Source organism: Schistocerca nitens, chromosome 3 (assembly GCF_023898315.1).
Source record: "Schistocerca nitens isolate TAMUIC-IGC-003100 chromosome 3, iqSchNite1.1, whole genome shotgun sequence".
Taxonomy (NCBI): domain Eukaryota; kingdom Metazoa; phylum Arthropoda; class Insecta; order Orthoptera; family Acrididae; genus Schistocerca; species Schistocerca nitens.
In genome coordinates, this window is record NC_064616.1 from 694639979 (window position 1) to 694662724 (window position 22746).

General features: G+C 33.0%; 1 protein-coding gene across 2 annotated transcripts in view; it reads left to right on the forward strand.

Moving 5' to 3' along the window:
- LOC126248664 (glutamate receptor ionotropic, kainate 2-like) overlaps nt 1-22746 on the forward strand; it is a 542085-nt gene that overhangs the window by 334387 nt on the left and 184952 nt on the right. For both annotated transcript variants that reach the window (XR_007545524.1, XM_049949880.1), the window contains exon 10: nt 6299-6505. Coding sequence is in view for 1 of the 2 variants with exons in the window: in XM_049949880.1 (XP_049805837.1) it covers nt 6299-6505 (207 nt within the window). In the remaining variant the exon portion in view is untranslated. The remainder of the gene's footprint in view (nt 1-6298; nt 6506-22746) is intronic.

Consider the following 22746-nt stretch of genomic DNA (forward strand, 5'->3'; position numbering starts at 1 on the left):
TAGATTATGACTAATGAGAAATTAAAAACTGGGTGGTAATAAGAAAGGAAGAATATTTGTGGTAAATGTAAGACATAGGAAGTGTACTGTATGATGAATGATAGGTCACTGTTAACGAAGCCTGAGAATAATTGGTTGGAGAACACCAGTAAACATTAGAATGGTCATTGTCTGTCTCAAGGGCACTAATGTATTAGTGAGGTTTATAAAATGGGGTACTGTACTTTTTAAGATTTGTATTTGACAGTACCACATGTGAGATAATTTTCTGTGTCACCTGTAGTTGTACAGTTTTACTTTTAGCTAGTGTATGGATTATATTTATAAAAGAGTCTGCAATTATTACTGTTTGATGGAAGAAACACAAATAAAAATTTTCGCCAATTGACTTGGGACAGAGAGATGTGTAGTTAGCCAGAACCAGCAACACTCTCACGTGTAATTTTCAAATACTAATGTAGACTCATGGAATGTAGTATCAGGGAAATTATAGGTTCAACAGAGTATTACCTGGGAGTTATATGATGATGAAAAATTTTAATTTTAATTGCACTGAATGAAGACAATCTAAAGGGTTAGAATGTTGCAGAGCCATTGAATACAATATAATAAAATAGAACAGATTTAGGATGAAAATACATTCATAACTTTTGAAAGTTTTTAACGCAATTGATGTTATCAAATGTTAAATGCAATACTAATTAAAGTAATACAGTGTGTGTACACTGTTTCCTAACTATTAAATAGTGCAGTTATTATTTTTCCAGTACTTTAGTACTGTAACTAAATACATTAAGATTATGTTTTCACAAACTTTGTAACTGGGTGATTAGTGTAGTACATTGTTTCATTTATATCACCTAGTATACAGGCAATATATTTACAGATTTAAGTAGGTGCCATACCTTCATTGTCATCCCTAATTTGTATGGAGTGTCTGACCATCACGGACAATTCCTCACTCTGCACGACATTACACACTCAAGAAATTAATCTCCACTTGGAAATGTATTAGGTCAACGACTAGTGATGCACTGGAAGTCTTTGAACACAAACTGCAATAGATGGACTGGAGCCCAGTATACAGTGTAGATGAGGTTAATTCTGAATTTAATATATTTGTAAATGACTTTTCAGCCATTTTTGAAGAAGTATTCCCAAAAAAGTTTGTTAGAGGCAGTACTGGTACATCTCCAAACAAACTCTGGATCACAAAGGGAGTTAAACAATCATATAAAACAAAGAAGGAATTTTACATTGCAGTTAGAATGTCTAAGGACACAACAAAAACTGGCCATTACAAAATTTAATGTAAGATACTAAAGAAGGTAATACAAAAATCAAAAGCATTGTATTATGAGCAAGATATTGACAACTCTCAAAACAAAATGAAAATTGTTTGGAATATAGATAGAAGGGAGATGGGGAAAACCATAAGAACGTTTGAAGAAATCAAAATTAAACATGAAAGAAATCTAGTACATGAGCCTGAAAACATAGCCAATATTTTCAACAACCACTTCTTGTTAGTTTCAGAAAAAAATAGGCTGCAAGAATTCTGTTAATGAAGTTCTGAGTCATATGCAAAAGACTATACCCAAATATATGGTATTTCAGCAACTGAAATTAAAATAACAATCATTTCTCTCAAGAATACATATTCCAATGGGATAGATAATATCTCTAACAATTTACTGAAACAGAGCTGTGCTTTTATTAGTGATGTACTTAGCCACAGTTTCAATACCTCCTTACAAAAAGGAACTGTGCCCCTTTACAGGAAAGGTGACAAAACCAAAGTCACAAATTACAGACCAGTATCCATTTCTGACTCCTTTTTCAAAGAGTCTGGAAAGGCTGATGCATACGAGAATTTTTGAACATCTAGAGATATATATAATATTCTCAGCAAAAGTCAGTTTGGTTTCCGAAAGGGCCTGCCAACCAAACAAGCAATATATGCTTTCACAAATAAAGTTCTGGATTCAATTAATGACAAAATGGTAACAATAGGATTGTCTTGTGACTTGTCAAAAGTCTTTGACACTGTCAACCACCAAATCCTATTACAGAAAGTAGACCTATTAGGAATAAGTTGCATACCAAATAAGTGGTTAGAATCATACATCTAAGATAGAAAGCAGAAAGTAACAGTAGATAGTACTGATGAGATCTATAGTGGCCTGGTTTCATCTAATTGGAGAACCATTAAATGTGTAGTGCACTAAGGATACATTATTGGTCCTTTACTGTTCCTCAATTTTATAAATGATCTACCTCAATGTAAAAAGTCACAGTGCATTTTTACCATTTTTGCAGATGACACCAACATTGTGATTGATGGTCATACATGTGGAGATCGCCAAGGATCTATTAAGAATATTCTTACTGATTTAATGAAGTGGTTTAGCATCAATGGACTCTTGTTGAACTTTAATAAGACTAACTGTATTTAGTTCACTGCAACTGCTAAACCTGAGGATGAGTTAACTGTGAAGCATGGCACACTGTCAATAGAAAGAGTTGAAACAATAAAGCTTTTAGGTGTTGTAATTGACTCCAGAGTAAACTGGTCTCGTCATATAATAAATATTCAGAAGAATAAAGCTCAACAATTTTTGCCCTATGCATTCTCTCCAAAAGTGGAAATATAGACACAATGAAATTAGCATACCATGGCTATTTCCATTCTCTTATAAGTTATGGTACTATATTTTGAGGAAACCAAACACTGAAAAAGAAAATACTCTCGGCCCAAAAATATGTTGTAAGAATAACGAGTGGCATAGACTCTAGATGTAGTTCTAGAAACCTTTTATGGAAACAGAGAATTATTACTGTCATTCTCAGTAGATATTTTCTCTTATGTGTTTCATCAGAAAAAGATTGAGTTTTATAAAGGAAATAGTGAATATTATGGATATGATACTAGGAGAAAGCATGATTTCTACAATGATTGTAAAAACCTGGGTATGCTGCAAAAAAGTGTGCAGTTCTCTGGTGCAAAAGTTTTTAATGCCCTCCCTTGAGACATTAAAAGTGAATTTGATAACCATTTCTCTTTTAGAGAGTATCAGAAGCAATTTCTGCTGGAAAGCTTATTTTACAGTTTAGAAGAGTTTTTTATCCACAATGAAAAAACCCTAATAGATCTCTGGACCAGAAATTTTCAGTGTGATACACAATAGTGCAAGTTTGAGCAATGATGCAGGTACCATATTCATGTAACATTCATAGTTATTTTCACTGGTTTTGTATTTGTTTTTCACTTTCTGTGTCTAATGTTTGCTGTAATCTGTCATTATTACCACAGCTGTGTAATGTAAACTAGGACTATTACTTTTGGATGACTGACTGCTTTAATACTACCTATGTATAGATTGTTTACTGACACACATTATATCTTTTCAAACTAATCACAGTTGGATTGGTGGAGTAATAAATAAATAAATAACTTCAAAACTAGACTTATTACACTTTACATATTGATTTGATTCTTAATACACATACACATTGACCCCTTTCAAACTATATATTGTAAAATGCAAGAGTTTATTACTTTAATTAGCTCAGCTCATAAAAGTAGGGGTTGAATTTATTCATAAACACCATGTGGGCAATCTCTGGGGGTTGTTAAAAATCATGTGGCCAAGATGTTTATAACTATGGTAGACCATTGTTGGTCTGGTGTATGGTACAGCCTGTCAGCTGCATGTGTGTTTCTTGTATTATGCTGATATACTGAATTATGTAGCTTAAAGAGATGTAGATTTCCTTTAGTACTGATTAAGGAGCCATAAATATAAATACCAGGTCATTACAATATTTTTTACTTTTAAATCCCACTGCACATAATCACCTTTTTAGACATGAATATTGATTGCTGGTCCACTTTAATTTCTCCTCAGTACAATATGTAGGCCTAATGGGAAATGTAAAGGGAAAGGTATGGACATAATAAGATAATTATGCTGATATGACATCTTGATTTGTTCAGTAGATATACTACCAAAGGAGGGCTGTTGCATATTTGTCTGTGCCAATAATAGGCCTACTGTGGGCAGAGCATTCATATGGGTCACAAAAAGAAAGGATCCAAAAAGTGAGCCTCTTTGCAATCCTTTTGTGACTGACAGACAGTTTGATTTTGTATTGGTTATACACACTGACAACAGTAGAGATACTGATGCAAATACACATTGGAAAGTCACTGGAGAGAAGTTATTGATTGGATGTGAAATCATTTCAAAGGTTTTGTTACTTATACATGATAAGTTATCAACAGCAAAAACTTGTATGATAAATAGAATATGGTAATATATGCAGATTTATGCCATAATATGCAATCAATAATATATATTTGTGCAGAGATTAAAAATTAAGATTGTAGAGGCAAAGTCATGCTGAAGAAAACCCTAAAGGAACTGATGTAGACTCTACTTTTAGACTAGATTACTATGAAATAACAACTGATAATTGTAATTTGAAGACCTATTTGAATTAAAGGAGCAAACTGTTGAAATGGTGTACCTGCACCATATTAAGGTCTGTAGTCCCTTCAGGAAGAGTTATTAAATGGCTTGGTTACATTCATGAAGTTGACTTGTTTGCCTGGTGTCCAGGCATATGCTTGCAACTTATCCTACAACACAAGGGGTATATTGAAACTCAACCATCAAATGATGATTTTCAGTCCTCTTCATATGAGATTTGTGACTTTCCCTAATTACTGAGTCTCATTGTCAACTGTTGTGTGAACAGCCAAGGAACACATTTACTTTCCTCAAGTATCATAGAAATGGACTGAGAAGTAGGTCTGAGTGTGCTTATTTGTGGTAATGTTTCTTTCAGAAGAAATGCAAAGCCTCTATGTTCTTATATGTAACAGTGATTAGTTTCAGACACACAGATAACATCTTAAATCATGATATTAAGTTATTCACACATGAGCACACAGGAGATAATTGTTCAAGAAACTAAAATTCCTGTAAACACAGTATTAGTACTAAAAGGACTGCAGTTTCTGAAGAATGGCATGTGCAGTAAAAACACTCACCCAAAATTCTATCAATCAGATATCAAATGTGCCCAACTGACATATATTCACATTTTTAGTGTGTGCATGAATTTAAAAATGCTATAGAAAGGCAGTAGACAAACATCCCAAATGGACTGTTTCATATCCTTGTTGACAGCTTGATGAGTAATATGATGATTTAAGTCCTATTCTAGATGATAATATTCATCTTTTGTATTTAGTTGTAATCTTTCTGACTGATTTTTATGTTAAAATTTTTGAATTCAGTCACATAAAACATTATTTTCACTTGAGTTTGTTATATGGTTTCATTATTTTAATCATGTAATGTGAAAATTTCAATTCAGTTATATGCAAGCCCTCTCAAACTTTTACCAATAGTATTTCTATCAACACATTGTAATAAAACTTATTAATTACTTCATGATATACCAGGATTTTAGTAGTCCCTGAATATTTGAAATTAACATGTGTTAGATTCTTTTACACATAGTATATATGATTCTAAACTACTTTTTTCTGTCATTTCCATTGTGTGTTATTCAACTAACTTCCTATAGTGGCATATGGACTTCTCAGTTATGTTTCTCCAGAGTAATAAAGAAACTTCAAGAAGGGCCCCTGAAACAGTATTTATAATTTTAATTGGTTTGGCAATTTTATGACATTTCACATTTCATTAACCATTATTAGGCCTTCAGTTCTGAGTATGTTTAGTTCCAACAAACTTACTGTGTGCTAAGTGGTAGAATTTTCCTAATTTACATATCAAAACATAATTACAAAAAGATATCTGAACATCATCAGCTACGTATATTCAAGATTATATACTAACTAATGATAATCATTTTAAAAAATCTTCAAAACAATGGTGAGAGTATTGTATCTGAGTATAGAATATGCATTTCTTGTGCTTCAAGTTTATAGTCCAACACTGTAGATCACTAAAATATTATATTTTGTCTTAAAATTTCACTTTTGCTGAGTGATGAGACTGACAGTGTGTAATGTCCAAGAGAGGAGTAGGCAGGAGGAGATTAGTGTTTAATGTCCCTTCGACAACAAGGTCATTAGAGATGGCTCCAAGAGGGATGGAATCCAGGGTTTACATTATTAATCCCTCATTCATTGTGTTATAATCTTTCTACAGATTTGAACAAAATGAAGTGCATACAGTTTTTCATGTTTAAATATCAGATTGTGTTAAACAGGGAATATTAGTGATGTTGAATTAATAGTGACTGCTTAATTCTTTTCCAGAGCAAGCCATATGGCATGCGAGTGGACACCAGTCAGACATTAAAGGGAAATGATATGTATGAAGGTTTTGGCATTGATCTTATACATGAAATATCCCTTATGCTTGGGTTTAATTATACATTTGTCCTACAACTTGACAGCAAATATGGGACATTAAACAAGGAAACAAAGAAATGGGATGGCATGGTCAGAGAACTTCTGGATGGTGTGAGTACCATGATACATAGATAGTTATTGTAATTTCTTGGCTAAAGAGCTGGAATAACATGTTAATGTTGCCTTTTACAGAGGTACATATCTTCATGGTTAGTTGCTGCTCATATCTGATATTGTTTCCAAGAAATTCATTAATGGAACACATTTAAGTGTTTTTACTGTGAGCCAAAAGTATGTGATTAAATTTTTTGCAAAGCCATTATTATTTTTCTATTTATTTTCAATTTTATGGCATAGTGGATTAATTATGTACAAAAACAGAAACAAAACTAACCATATAATTTAAAATATATGTGAGTAAAAGAAAACTGAATAGTATCACATATGGAACTAACAGAACAAAACACAAATGTAATTAGAAATACAAGAGTATTTTTGCAGCAAATGGTGTTTAATTTTAACCAATGGCTAAATCTGAAATAGTCAACAGTATTTAGAAGGAGGCATATTATCCTCTAGGAGCCAACCATCTTTCAGTTTTTACTGTAAATGTAATGAACATAAAGGCAAATTATGTTGCAAAAATTATGTGATATGCGCATAAGAATTACACAAATATACAGCTATTTAACTATCAGTGGGTGGAACACAGCAGTAAATAAAATGACACACAACAAATATTTTTGACCATTTTCATATTCAGATTCTATATTAGTCATTCAGCATTGTTACATGCAATAGACTTCGTCAGTTCACTTAACCTATTAATTTTACAAAATAAATTTTTACATATTTAAGTTGATATTGGGCATTTCTAAAAATTATTCTAATGAATAGAACATTGTCTTTAAATAATTTGTCAGGCTTGATTGACCCATTTTTAGACAATTTGTTATATATTTTAATTGCCATATACTTATGACTATCGTTAGTTTTAGCTAATCTATTTTGTGGCAACAGCAGAGAAGTACACGTTCTTGTATAGTAGCCATGTCTTTCATTTGTTACACTTAAATTAGGTAGTTCAGCAAGTATGTAGTTAACACTGTCAAGAATATATAAATTAATTACTGTTAAATTCTATATTTAGTGAACAATGGTTTACAATGTGTTCTATTATCTACCTTAGCCATTACACTGATTGCTTTCTTCTGTATCACCATAATTTCATTGATTTTTCTGCTGTTTCCCCAGAGTATTAACCCATACCTTAAAACAGATTGAAAAAAAGGCAAAGTACGCTGTCCTTACGTACTCAAATGTCACACAACACATCAGTCTCTTCAACAAATATATAACTCTTGACAACCTAACCACTATGTGATCAACATGAGAGTTCCATGTTAGACTGTTGTCAAGTACAATACCTAAAAACTTTGCCTTTTGTTTTTCTATTTTTGTAGTCTTTGATAGACTGAACCACATATTCTGGGTCTTTTCCTCATTTAATAGCAGACCATTGGCATTAAACCATGATGTTGCATTTTCTTTTCCCAATTTCATATCACTTACAAGGTTATCAAGTACATGGTTTACAGATAGAAAAGTTGTGTCATCTGCATACATATATGTCTTTACATCTATATTTCCTGGTAAGTCATTTATGTGTACAAGGAAAAGAAGTGGTCCCAATTTAGATCCCTGTGGCACTCCATGTTGAACCTCGAGTATGTTTGACAGATGACTTCGTGAACTCACCACCTGGTTCCTTTTATTGAGGTATGATTTGATGAGTTTTAAACTTTTATCACATATTCCATAGTACTCAAGTTTAGAGAGCAGAAGTGAGTGGTCAACACAGTCAAAAGCTTTGCTCAGATCACATAAGGTTACCTGTGCGTGCGCATGGTACTCAAATGCTGCTAGAATGTCTCTGACTAAGAGCTCTATGGCATGTATAGCTGACCTTCCTTTTCTGTAACCAAACTGTGATGCACTTAACATACCATTTAGTTCAAGGTACTCATACATCTGCTTATATATTATGCCTTCAAAGACTTTTCCTAGTACTGGGATTAGTGAAATTGGTCTGTAGTTTGCAGGATCTGATTTGACACCCTTCTTAAAGACTGGAGTTACCTTGGATAGTTTGAGAGGATCAGGAAAAAACCCTTCTATGAGCCACTGGTTTATAGAATATGTTAATGGTGCTGCAATGTAATGTATGATTTCTTTCAATAGATTGTTTGATATATTAAAAATATCTGTACTGTATGAATTTTTCATTTCTTTGACTATTTTAAGAACTTCATGTTGGCATACCTCTTTGAAGTGTTTCAATGATGATCTGGCCCTATTATGATTTAGATTTGCTCTCTTCAGATAATCTATACATGTTACATTGGGTTTACTGATCAGCTTTTTGATATCATCAGCACAGCTTACAAAATATTTATTGAATGTATCTGCTGGTATTGGGACTGTCTTGTCGAAGTTTCTGACTTTACCTTTAACAGTATTAATTACTGACCAGGCTGTTTTGCATTGGTTTTTACTATTTTTTATGAAATTTGTGTTGTATCTTAGTTTCGCCAGTTGCAACTCTTTCTTATACAGTTTCTTAGTGATTTTTTTGAGATCCTTAATTTCATTAGAATTGTTTACTTTGGCAAGGTGCTTCAACAGAAGTAGCTTATTTTTTAGATTCTCCAGTTCTTTGGTGTACCAAAATTTACTTGTTTTGTTTTATGGTATTTCTTTTGAACAAGATGGGCTTTTAAAATACCTGTTAAGTAATTGTGGAATGTTTCATAAACTGTTTGGGCACTGGAATCACAGTTTTGAAATAATTTGTCCCAGTTTGTTATGCTCAACTGGTGTGTTAGTTTTATGAGATTGTGTTTTGTTAATATTAAGGTATTGGATTTTGTTAACTTTTGTGCAGCCTTGCTCTCATCCCCTTTTATAAAATGTCTTAACTTTACTGTTAACATGCAGTGGTCTGAGAAAACAAATTCCTTTACCTTGGTGGAGTACATATCACGAGCACAGTTGACAAAAGCATTATCCAAGCACGCTTGTAGTCTTGTTGGTTCTGAATTTACATGATGGAAGTTGTGCTGCCTAAGCATATTCAGTAACTTATTTACACTGGGTTTGTTACATGTTACATCAAAGCTTGAAATAAAGTCTCCCCCAATTACAGTTACATACTGTTTCCAGTCCGTTATGTAGCAGAGTACACTGTCTAAACTATCTAAAAAAGTTTTATCATCTGAGTCAGGGGAATGGTAGATACATACTATGATAAGTTTCATTATATCACATATGATCCCGGTAATTTCAAAGTGTTTCTCTACACATGCCCAACTAAGATCTAGTTCTCTACACTCTATTTCATTTGAAACATAGATAACAGTACCACCGTTACGGTACTGAGATCTGCAAAAACTGTTTCCATAGTTATAACCTTCTGGTACATAGTATTGTATTTGTCCTGGTTTAAGCCAATTTTCTGATAGACATAAGAAAGAATACTTATTCTGTGGCAATGACTCATCCAGAATTTCAACTTTATTTTTAAGACCCTGAATGTTTAAAAACAGGATGTTGTTGTGACTTATCTGTGAGTTAGCAGGCTGGTTTTTCACATTTTTATTTTCTTCTTGGCTTGAAACCATAAAAAATTATCACTGAATGACACAGATATATTTTTCCTTTGGCTCCTCCTTAAGATTGCTGTGTTGCTGCTCCAGTCGTTGTTGGTTCTGCTACTGCTGCTGCTGTTGCTGCCTCTGCTGATAATGATGGTGCTGCTGCTGTTTCACTTATTTCTGGTGTTTGTTGTTCCATAATTGCTGTGCCTTTCTGTGAATTATTAACATTTGGAGTGTTCACTTGCATTAATAAAATTTCACATTTGTCTTGGAGAGGTGTAGCTTCACTGACAGCAGATTTCACATTGGATTCTACAGGATACACACACTTCCTGTCCATGAGAGGTATGACTTTTCTATCATCACACTGCACATTTGAGATTTTATTTGCAAGTTCTAAAATTTTGGATATAACTACTGCACCCCTCTGCTCATGAAATCTTATAAAGTTTCTTGAACTCCTTTAAAACAATCTTAAGAACAGCAGCAATTTGCCATGTCACTAAAATAAATGTAATTTTAGCTCAGAGGAAGAGGGAACTAGCATGCATATGGAATATAAAATATTAAATTAAATATGAAATTAAAATATTTGTCAGCATTGCCTTGATGTTACTAACAGAAGTGAAATGTTGGTGTGGTTTGATAATGAACATTTAAATTTATTTCAATACAAGTCTAAGTTTTATATTTTTGCATACACAAGTGATGACAGTACTTGATATTAATGTATCTGTATTAACAGGAATAAGTTATACATTCCTCATTGCTATGGGAACTGTTAGATATTGGAATTTTTAATTACTTCTTAAATGGGGGAAAACTTGTACCTTCATATTAGGCTCAGCACTGAAGTATACATTTTATATATTGTCTGTCATTTCTTCATTGCTAACTTGAGTATTATATCTTCTTATTTGTCACATAAATGTTCTCTATGCACTACAGAAATAATAACGAGATAGTTATTCAGATTTATTGATTTTTAACCTAATTTTAAAACTCTGCCTGATCAATTAAAAATAAAGGAAAATTACTTTCATATGACAAAATTTATGAATGAAACATTTTCGAATGTCCAGAAAGCAAAACAGTACCATAAAATTTGCTGTAAATTCAATCAGCACTCATTCCTTATGTAAGAGATTTTTGAGATCCAAAAAACCAAACGAGGAGCTAAACATGTGCTGAGTGCACTGTTACATGAACCAAGAGTATTATAGACACAAGATACTGTGGAAATGTGCCATACAGTATTGTATTACAAGCTGTGCATCTGCCAATACAGGTTGCACAATTCCTGTTCGTAATGGCCATCCTGCATCGTTCGACGTGGTGACTAAACTGCCAATGATTTGACTATGCATATGATTATCCAAACCTATCTGCTGTGCAGTTCTGCTTCCCTACCATTTAAATACCCAGCCAGAACCACTATAATCTGCCAATGATTTGACTATGCATATGAGTATCCAAATATATCTGCTGTGCAGTTCTGCTTCCTACATTTTAAATACCCAGTCAGAACCACTATTCCCAAGACCTTAGTCTATGCAAAGTGTTGCAGGCACATTAAATTAGTGTGAACTGGCATTCCATATATGTCACATGTTCTTATGCTGTTCCACTAGTTTCTTCTGCACAGTGTTACCAGGATGAAATACTTTTTTGTGGCTCATAGAAGCCCCACAACTTGTTTATTTATATGAGTTTAGTATACTGTGAAGAAATTGTATTATGGGTTTATTACTATTACAGAATAAATAAGTATTTAAGTTATATAATAATTAATGAAATGATGTAATATGTACATAATATTATGAAATCTTTAACAGTAGAAATTATATGGTTTTCTTGTTTCTTTAAATGGTGTTAATGCTGCTCACTAAATGTTCCACCACTTCTTGATAGAACAATTTTATAATTTTAAACAAAATCACAAAATTGTGGATGTTGTGCACTATCAATTTTTTTTTATTAACTGGATTTTGTCTTACAAGGCTATCATCAGACAAAAGTCTGCTTTTATGCCAGTATCTTATACAGTACCAGGATGGAATCCTTACCCTATCTATCTGCATGTACAGTTAATCCTATGTGCAAGTATGAGAACTTTTTCTGAATATTTGTGTAACGTGTTTCTGAGATGAAATGTGGGTACCAGCCTGGTACCCATGATGTCGGAAATCATCTAAAACCATGTCCAGGCTGTCCAACTCACCAGCCTTCATGTAAATTATAGATGGATTTAAAATAAACTCATGCATTTTTCCATTGGGATAACTCTCTACATACATTGATTTATTGGTCATCCATTTTACCATATACAGTGATATAGGACTTGTCATATGTTGATACAAAAAATACTTAAATAATAGTGTATGTATACAACTCATGCAGGTAATTAAATGCATAAACAGAAGAAAATCATAGGGATACAGATAAAATCATACAGATAATCAGATACATAAGCAAAACAAATTCTAATTTTACATTATATACAGTGATACTTGACTATGTTTAACTTAAGTTATGGATGTCCTCAAATTCATAAAATTTATGTACTCATCAACACTGTACCAGCTTTCACTTATAAGTCTTTTCTTAAGCTCATTTTTAAAAATGTGCAGCTTTGGTATCTTTTTAACTCTTAAGGGAAGGACACTAAAAAGAATTTTTGGTTGATGCATTACACTTTTGTGATACCGTGTTTCCTTTTGTACTTCTCTGTGGAACTCGGTTCTGTTTATAGTTTCATAGACATGGTAAACACTGATCAAAGAAAAGAGCTGGGAATGGAATTTCAAAAAGCATGTTCTTTCATAGATATAATTAGATGGAAGAGTTATAAATTTCAGTTCTTTGAATATTTTCCTACAAGACTCCATAGATGCAATATCTTTTATAATTCTTGTGACTCATTTCTGAATGAGAAGTGTTTTGTTAGACTTGATAAACCCCAAAATAAGACACCATATTTCAGTAGATTATGTATGAATGCATAATAGGCACTCATCACTGTTTCTACACTGCTGAAAGTTTTGAGCATTCTCAATACATAACAGCATTTAGTTAGTTTTTTGTTGAGCAATTCTATATGTTTATCCCATTCAAAATACTCACATAATCAAATTCCTAAAAATTTAGTATTTCAAGTTTGAAGTATTTTCTGTTCACCTAACTTCACTATTATGTTAGGGATTACTTTATTTGATGTATGCTTATAATTCATCCTTAACGTTTTCTTCTCATTAAAAAATAGACTGTTTGCTCTAAATCATTTAACTACTTCTTCATTTGTTATTTCTATTGTTTGTGTAAGTCAATCATATACTGAGCTTTAACAAAGAGACTAGTGTTAAATATTACTAGGTAAGCCCTTTATGAATATTAAGAACAGCAGGGGTCCCAATACTGATCCTTGGGGTACTCCTTGAGTAACTTTCTCATATCTAGAAGTGAAGGATATACCTTCATGAACTATTTCCACTTTCTGGTATCTATCAGTTAAGTATGACTTAAATTCATATGAGCAGTGCCATGGCCTCCATAGAAGTATAGTTTGTCAAGCAAAATTTTGTGATCAATAACATCAAATGCCTTAGGTAAGTCTAAAAACAATCCACAGTTTATTTAATTACGATAAATGGAACTCAGAACAAGTTTTAGGAAATTATATATAGCATTGATAAATTTTTTGTAAAACCATTTTGTTCACTGTCAAATAATCCACATTTGTTCAAAAAAGCAGATAGTCTTTTGTACATATTCTTTCAAACATTATTGAGAAACAAGACAACTTTGATAAAAGTCTGTAGGTTTTTACATCATAAGGATCACTGTTTTTATATAATGGTTTTGTTATTGACAGCTTGAGTTCTCTAGGGTAAGTACCAATGCTGGAAGAAGCATTAATTATATCAACAACCAGAGGAACAATATATTTGCTCTCTTAATTACTTTATCAGGAATGCCATCTGTACTACAGGAAAATTTATTTTTTAGCTTGCTAATTGCATTATCTGCTTTCTGTACTGTTGCAGCACACAAAATAATAGTTTTAGGATTTACAGAGATGCTATGAATAGCCTTTATAAGACATTGATTTTGTAGTAGATTTGTTGAATGTAGTGGCAATTTGTAGAGGATCATTTATAGTTTTGCCTTTTCTTTTAAGAACAGTGTTAATGTTTTTTGGTTTGATTCAGCCTATGTTTGTATTTATCACATTCCAAACTGATTTCATTTTTTTATTACCCTTGTTTCTGTTGATGTATGAATCGTTGCTTAATTTTTTTTCTGCTGTAACAACTTTCTTGTACAGTTTTCTATAACAGTTGCTCTGAAGATTTCCTTATCCCCTGTGTTATCCAAGTGTTAGTTGTGGTTTTTACTTTAATTTTATTTAGAGAGAATGCAGTTTCATAGTTATGTTTACAACAAGCTAAAAATGACTCAAACTTCATATCTGCATCGTCATATTTATCCAGATCCCAGTTTGAATTTTGTAACAATGAATTAAAAATCCTAATTTTGTCCTTATTTACACATCTTCTGTTGCAATATTTCTCACTTTTCCTGGAATTTGTGCTGAGTACATCATTTACACAAAATTTTATTGCTTTATGATCCGAGAATCCAGTGTCAATCACTTCTACAATATGGTCAAATGTTTGCAAGTCAAAAAATATTTGATCAATTGTAGTTTTACTTGTCTTTTTAAGTCCTGTGTATTCATGGACAGTAGGTGATAAACTATGTGAATATGATAAATTATTTAGATTTGATACAGGTTGACTGGCTACTTTAAAGTTTACATTGATATCTCCAACTACAATAATAATTTCTTTAAAATTCCTTAATTCTCTAAAGAGTCTGTCTACACAGTCCAAGAATGCCATACAGCTGCTTGATGGGGATTGGTACATGCACACAGTGATAATTTTGGGTTCTTTAAGTTTGCAAACACAATAATATTCAAACACTTTTTCCTTGTTATTTATATTACTGAACTTAATTTCTTTGCATTCGATTCCTTGCTTGACATACATGCATGTTCCTCCACCTATAAAAGTCTCTCTACAGAAGATACTAATAATTTCAAATCCCATTATCCTAGAAGTACAAGCTTGCTTTTCCTTTAAGCAGTGTTCAATCACACTTAAAAGTGAAATATCCTTTATCTGATCAACCAAAAGTAATTCTAATTCAGCAATTTTACTTCTTACACCTTGAACATTGTGGTCAAAATTTACTAGTGAATTTTTGCACTTGGGAACTGTCACACTGCTCACCTCACTGGCAATGATTAGCATGTTTGTGTGGGCTGGTAACCTGGCCATTTTTCAAGACGAAACCCTTGTATGTAGGTTCATAATTTTGAATATGGTGGCATCAATATTTCTTTTGACTGTGTTTGGTATGGTAATTATTTATGGAGGCCATTAGATGCCAGTGTAAGATGGATGAATGCCCTGCCCCTGATAATTTGCCATTGGCTTCTCTGTATCTATCGATGGTCATTTGTTATCATAATTAGATAACTGTATTGTGTACCAGTAAACCTGTTGACAGAATTGAAACATGTACCAATATATAAATATCATATGCTGCTTGCATATGGCAAAGCTCATGACAACAGCAGAGATGCTACAAAATGGAATGCAGATACTTTCCCAACAGAAATACCTGACATGTTTTGACATTTGGTGCAATTCAAGAAAGATCTAAGAGGGACTGGAAAGTTATAAATACATGATGCTGTATTTCATGCCTTGAATTTTTTCAAAATGGTAGCATTTACATACATCACATTGTGTTTTCTATGCTTACTATATTTTACTGTACATACAACTGTACTGTGTGGCATTGAAAAATTTAATGTACATTTGATGGACATTCAGACTGCAGTGTCAGTTATTATGCATTTCTCTCTGGTATTAGGTATCAAAAATGAATGCTGGCTGTCCTCACTTGATGCAAACAGTTACTTTTGAAGAGGATGTTATGAGATACTTTGAAGAACTGCCCACCAGCATTCACCATGTGCCAGAAGAATTGGGTACATGTCATGCTAATTTGTGGATTGATGTCCATGAACAACTACAACATTCATACCATCTACAGAAATCCAGCCTATAGTAGAGAAGAACTGTCCACATGAGTACAGTTCGAACACTGGTATTTACAATGCTTCATATTCCAGCTACAGTTCCCAAGTTTGATCCTGTACACCAGTGAGAGCATATTTACATCATATGACATAGTGAACTTGCACAACATGCATGTTTGGACTGATGGAAATCCACAGCCACCAATTGTTAGAAGTATCCAACACAGGTTCAGTGTGAATGTATGGGCTGGGATAATTTATGGTTAGATCACTGAGCTAAATTTATTGCAAACCAGAGTAGCCTAGCCAATGAATATCACCTTTTTCACATATGTTCTTACCCTATTTTATGAGATAATACATGTTCCTCACGTAACATGGCTACAGAGCAATGGAGCTCAAGTTTACTTTGATGTAAATGTGGTGCTCCACATGCATACCATAAATCAATGTATTAGTAGAGGACAATGCTAGAGTGTTTCAGATGGGTTATTTAATTCTATTGTAGGGATTTATAAACCAGATTTTAAACTGCAAAACCTGTCTATGAGCAGATTTAGACTGTTGACTATAGTTGGTTGGGTATTAAATGCAGATTACAGGTGAAGAAATTGCTAAAGGGTAGGCAATTAAGCAAGGATAAGTTAAAATGACCAGAAGTTGTTGAGAGCCTCAAATAGAGAATTGGGAATGACTGACAAAATTAGATGAACAAAATCTGACAGAAACTGAAAGGGTAACTTTGAGATTTCAAATAGTGATGTCAGCAGAAGAACAACTAGACAAAAAGACTAGGTCCAGAAGGAATCTTAAGATTACACATCATATATTAAATATAACTTATGAGTGGAGAAAATTTAAAAATGCAGCAAATGAAGCAGGCAAAGGGAATACGGGCATCTATAAAATGTGACTAATAGAAGATGCAAAGTGTCATAACAGGAATGGCTAGAAGAGAAACATAAAGCTGTATAAGCATCATGACTTAAAGAACTGAAGACACCTTGTATATGAAAGTTAAAGAAAAATTTGGAGGAAACACAATGAGCTATATGAACATCAAGTTCTCAGATGAGAACAAAAGAAATGGCTGCGTGGTGGACTGGCTACATAAATGGACAAAAACTGAAGATAGTGTTATGGAAAGGCAAAAGGAAGCCAAGTAAGATGAGATGAGATGAGATGAGATGAGAGTCTTAGACTGTGAGAAAATTTTGACTGAGCACTGAAAGACCTAAGTCAAAAAAAGGCCCTTCAAACTGAATCCATTCTCTTAGAATTTTTAATATATTTGGAAGAGCTGACCACCAGAAAACTGTTCTACCTCATATGAAAGATGTATAATACAGGGGAAATATCATCAGACTGTAAAAGCATATAATAAAACCAATAGCAAGTAATGGAATAGCTAACAGGTGTGAGTATCAGTTTCATAAGTCATGGTTGCAAAATGCAAACACAGATTTCCTATATAAGCCTGGAATGAACAGTAGAAGCAGACTAGGGGGAGTATCAGCTTGGTTTTTGGAGAGATGTTGGTACACACGTGGCAGTAATGACCCTACAGCTTAGTGTTTGATAATGTTGACTGGAATAGGCTTTACATGGGTAGATTGGATAGTGAAAGAAGAAATACTGGATGAAATTGTGGAGGAAAGGGTTTTATGGCACAACATGGTTACTTATGTGGTTTGTTTAAAAATTTCAATACAAGCTTTAGATATGGTATTTAACATTACTGAACATGATGGAGTCACATAAACACTTATATAAAAATGAAGTCAATTACATATTCATAAACATTCTAAATAACTTTTGTACTATAATAGTGGCCAATAGTGGAACAAAACTAACTTAAACAGCAATATCAACAGAACATAATAACAAATACTGACAAAACTCACTGTGATATATCTGTAAAATTTCAAGGACTCTCCAACAATCTTCTCCAAATTATTGATCTAAAATTAAGCACAGAAAAAAATAACATGAGGCAGTGTTACTGTGAGGAAACAATTGTGCTGTGTGAGATACATAATAGTGGCAATAATAAGTAAGACATTAAGGTCTTAAGAAAAATGAAATAAAGAAATAAAAATAAAATTTAAAATACTGAATGAACTAAATATTCTAAATTTCTATCAAAAATACGGCAGAATCTTCAGTTAGTTGTGCCTCCTTGCAAAAGAAATTCATAAACAATAAAAGCATCTATGATGCAGACATTGAAAGCAAAGCTGTCTGGAAAGGCATAAGAAAGAAAACAGGGGAGGAGAAATCAAAATTTAATACATTGCAAATAAGACTTAGAGGACTGCTAATTTGTCCCCCAAGACCAATATTTAATTTCATAAATGACTTCTTCAATAACACTGCAAAAATATACACCAGAATTTACCAAAATGAAATGCACTGCATTCCAGCAGAAGGAATTCAACAATCTTTGCTGGGGTATTACTGAGAACAGAAGTGGGAAACATTTTGCACAAATTAAAAAAAAAAAATAGAACTGTTAAGAGTGTATGGAGGTCCGATGAATATACTCAAAGATTCTAAAGATAGTATGGAAACAAGTCTAACAGATACCATGAATTAAACATTGTGTTCAGATAGCTTTTCAGAGTATTTGGTGCAAGCTGGACATTTGCCATTAAACAGAAATGGATATGCTGAAGATGTCTCAAAATTATGGGACAGTCTCAATATCAGTTTTGTTTTATGAAAAAATGGAAAATTTCCTAAAGTCTAAACTAATATTGTACTTTAATCAATACAAGTTTTTAACTAATTTACAATTTTATTTCACACAAGGTAGTAGTCTGATTGATTTCTTTGTCACTCTGTGAAACAATTTATATTGAATGGATTTTGTCATTCAAAGCATTGAAAAATTAACGCTTAAAATCAATTTCTTACACAATAATTGACAGTAAATTTTCTTTTACTCTCATAACATTTGTTTTTTAGCCTTAGTTAACTACTGCTCCTGTATATAAGGCAGAACTCCTTAAATTAGGTAACATGTTTTAATTCATGTACTCAGTTATTGTATAAAAACTTTTATTTTGTAAACAATCTTTTAGTTTTATTTTGAAATGGCAGATAGTATTTATGTCTTTTATATCTTGTGATAATGTTTTATATAATTTGATGGCATTGTATAATAAACTCTGCTGAGCTTTAACTTTATTTTTTCTGTACAGGTGCAAATAATAGCTGTTTCTAGTTTCATTACATGCACTAAACATTTTTAACATATTATACAATATTGTTGTTACATAAATAATACTCTGAAAAATATATTCACAAGGGGCAGATCAGTTTGAATATTTTTCCTATTCACTCCTCAAAAATTATACCATAACTTATAACAATATGAATATAAGCAAAATATAATAATTTGCTACATGGAATATCAAATGCTGATGTCTCTGAATTCGAGACCATAGCATGCTTTAGAGATTCTGTTACTAATTATTTTTACATGTTCTGCACACCTTCACTGACACTCAATATGCATTCCAAGAAAGTCTGTGCTCTGCACACATTGTATGAATTCATTATATGTTTTCAGGTTCTTGTAATCTAGTTTTTTATTTATGTAGAAGTTCATAGTGCTTGGTTTCCTTACATAAATTGTGACTTTATTGTTTATTGCCCACTTATGTATATTGCTAAGTTTTTCTTCAGCTTTCTCTCTTAATTTCTGGTGACTTGTTAGTGATCACTACATTAGAGTCATCTACAAAAAATATTGTTTGTCCATGCTTGATAGCTTGTGGGAAATCATTAATGTAAATTAGGAACAGTACTCGACCTAGCATACTGCCCTGCATTACTCCTATTTTTACATATTTATAGTCAAAACTGTTTCTCACAATATATTTGGAGCTCCTTGATATATGTGTATTTCAGTCAACTGTACTCTATTTTATAGATATGACTGGAACCACTTTTTCACCCCCCCCCCCCCCCCAATTTTTCCCAGTTCATCTAGCTTATTTAAGAATATTTCATGGTTGACTGTGTTGAATGCTGAGGAATATACCTCTTGTATATTTCCTGTAGTCAGTGCTTCTAGGACATATTTTGTAAGATGCACTGTTGTCGGGATGTGAACTGCTTATTGGAAAGGAGATTGTATTTATTTAAGTAGTTCATAACTCTGTGTTTCATAATAGTTTCTAATATTTATGTAAAGTACAAAAGTAATAAGGATAGCCAATAATTTTCTGTATTTTCACTGCCAGCCTTTTTCAAGGGGACTAGTAAATTAGCAAATTTTAAGAAGTCAGGAAAGCAACTCTGTTCGAATGATTGATTTATAATGTCAACTATGGTGATGTTACGCTCTGTATACAGTCCTTAATCAGCCAAGTTGGTCCTTCATCCAAAGTTACTGAAATTTTATTTTACAGTTTGCCCACTGCTTTGTATTCTTCCTCTTTTGTTGGAGGCAGTACTGACATTGAATGCAGTACACATTTATTTAGCTTTTTGATGTAAGGGCCTATTTGAAATTTTCCCTGTAATTTTGTTCCTAAACTGCTAAAGTAGTTAGTCATATGATTTATCAAATCTGTCAGACTTTTTATTAGAGTCCCTTTGTCTTTGATTTTTATGTTGGTTTGATTGATTTCTCTACTCCCCATTTCCTGCTTAGAAACCTCCCATACTGCTTTGTTTTTCTTTTCAGCAGTGAGTATCAGTTTGGAATAATAAGTCCTCCTTGCTGCAAGCATCATTTTCCTGTATGTCTGCCTATACCATGTATAAAAGTGTGAGGAAGTTGAATTAGATTGATTAATTAAACTGAGGTACTTCAGTGTTTGGGATGATTTTTTAAAATCTTTTTGTTACCAATTCATTTTGTTAAACTGTTGATAACATATATAATACTTTAGGAAAATTCCCTTCAAATTTTAGTTTGTCAGTTACATGAAATTTTTGAATTTTTCATTTGCATCCACCTCTGTTTATACTGCTTCCAATATTTGACCATCCACACTAAAGTTTCCTTTGTCTAGATCTGTTAACACATGGCCAGTAGGTGTCATTCACTGGTTTCTTATTCTTGTTGAACTATTAACCACTGATACTAAATTGAAACTTGGAATGATGCTTCAGAATAAGACATGGGTAGCATCAGGATTCAGTGTACCTATTTTTAGGTCTCCACAAATGAGGATGTTACCCTTTGGAGTGGATATTATATGAAGAACTTGATTTAGTTTGAACAAAAAGGTATTGATGTATCCATTAGGAGATCTCTATAAACATAAAATAGTCCATTTTCTACACTTAAATTGGTCCCTTAATTCCACTACTGCTAACTCAAACTGTCTGTCTTCACTGATTGCACACAGATCACCTCTGACATTAAATGGATAATCTTGTTTCACATAAATACAACAGCCTCCAAACTTCATACATGTCCTATTGTATGCATATGCTAAATTGTAAGGCCTTAATACTATGTGATTAATTTCTGATTCTTTGCACCACTGTTCCATGATACAAACAACAGAGATGTCTATACCCTCTATCTCAACCTCTAACTAGGTACTTTATTTGTTAGATACTTAATATTTTAGTGAGCAACATTACTACATGTAGCATTACTACATTTAACATATCCTCTTCTCTTTGTTTTGTTGTTGTTGTGAATGAGTTTAAGTGCTTCATCATTTTCATTCTATTCACATATTCTATTTTAAAATAACATTTTTGAATTATCCCTCCCTTCTGCCCTTATAAGGTTTCCTCATTTTTAATTACTTCACGTATGTGCATGCACAATTTACTAAAACTCATCGTGCCTAATCTATTTAACTGCAAGCCATCTCTTCCCAGATATTTATCACTTAGAAATTTGTCTAGGTCAGTGAATATTGCACCAACTTTGTCACACTGCTCACTGATGCCATTGTTTATTTGTTTTTTGTTTCATTAAGTATTACTACTGAACTTCTGTGCAATATTCACACTAATTACCAGTCTGCAGTCTGCCCCAGGTAGCTGAATGGTCAGCGTGACAGAATGTCAATCCTAAGGGCCCGGGTTTGATTCCAAGCTGGGTCGGAGATTTTCTCCTCTCAGGGACTGGGTGTTGTGTTGTCCTAATCATCATCATTTCATCCCCATCAACCCACAAGTCGCCGAAGTGGCGTCAAATCAAAAGACTTGCACCCGGCAAACGGTCTACCCGATGGGAGGCCCTAGTCACACGACATTTACATTTTAACAGTCTGCAGCTTGTATACGCACTTTTGATCAACCGAATTATGTTTTGTGTTTCATTTGTAATTTCTTCATAGCTGTTGCTTTGGACAGAGTTTGTCCCAGTGTGAATTATAACACCCTTGAACTTTGCCTCAGGGTCATTTTTATTTTTGGGGTTGGACTGTATTGTGTTCACAATATTTTAAAAGTTTCCTGACTTGCTGAGATCAGATGCAGGGCACACATCAGTATCACAGTTCAGAATGAATCAGTAATGGCAAAATCTATGAGAATCATAATGAAGTCCCTCATTAGACATGATTATGTTACAGAAGTTTTTAGACTTGTACCATGTGTCTGAT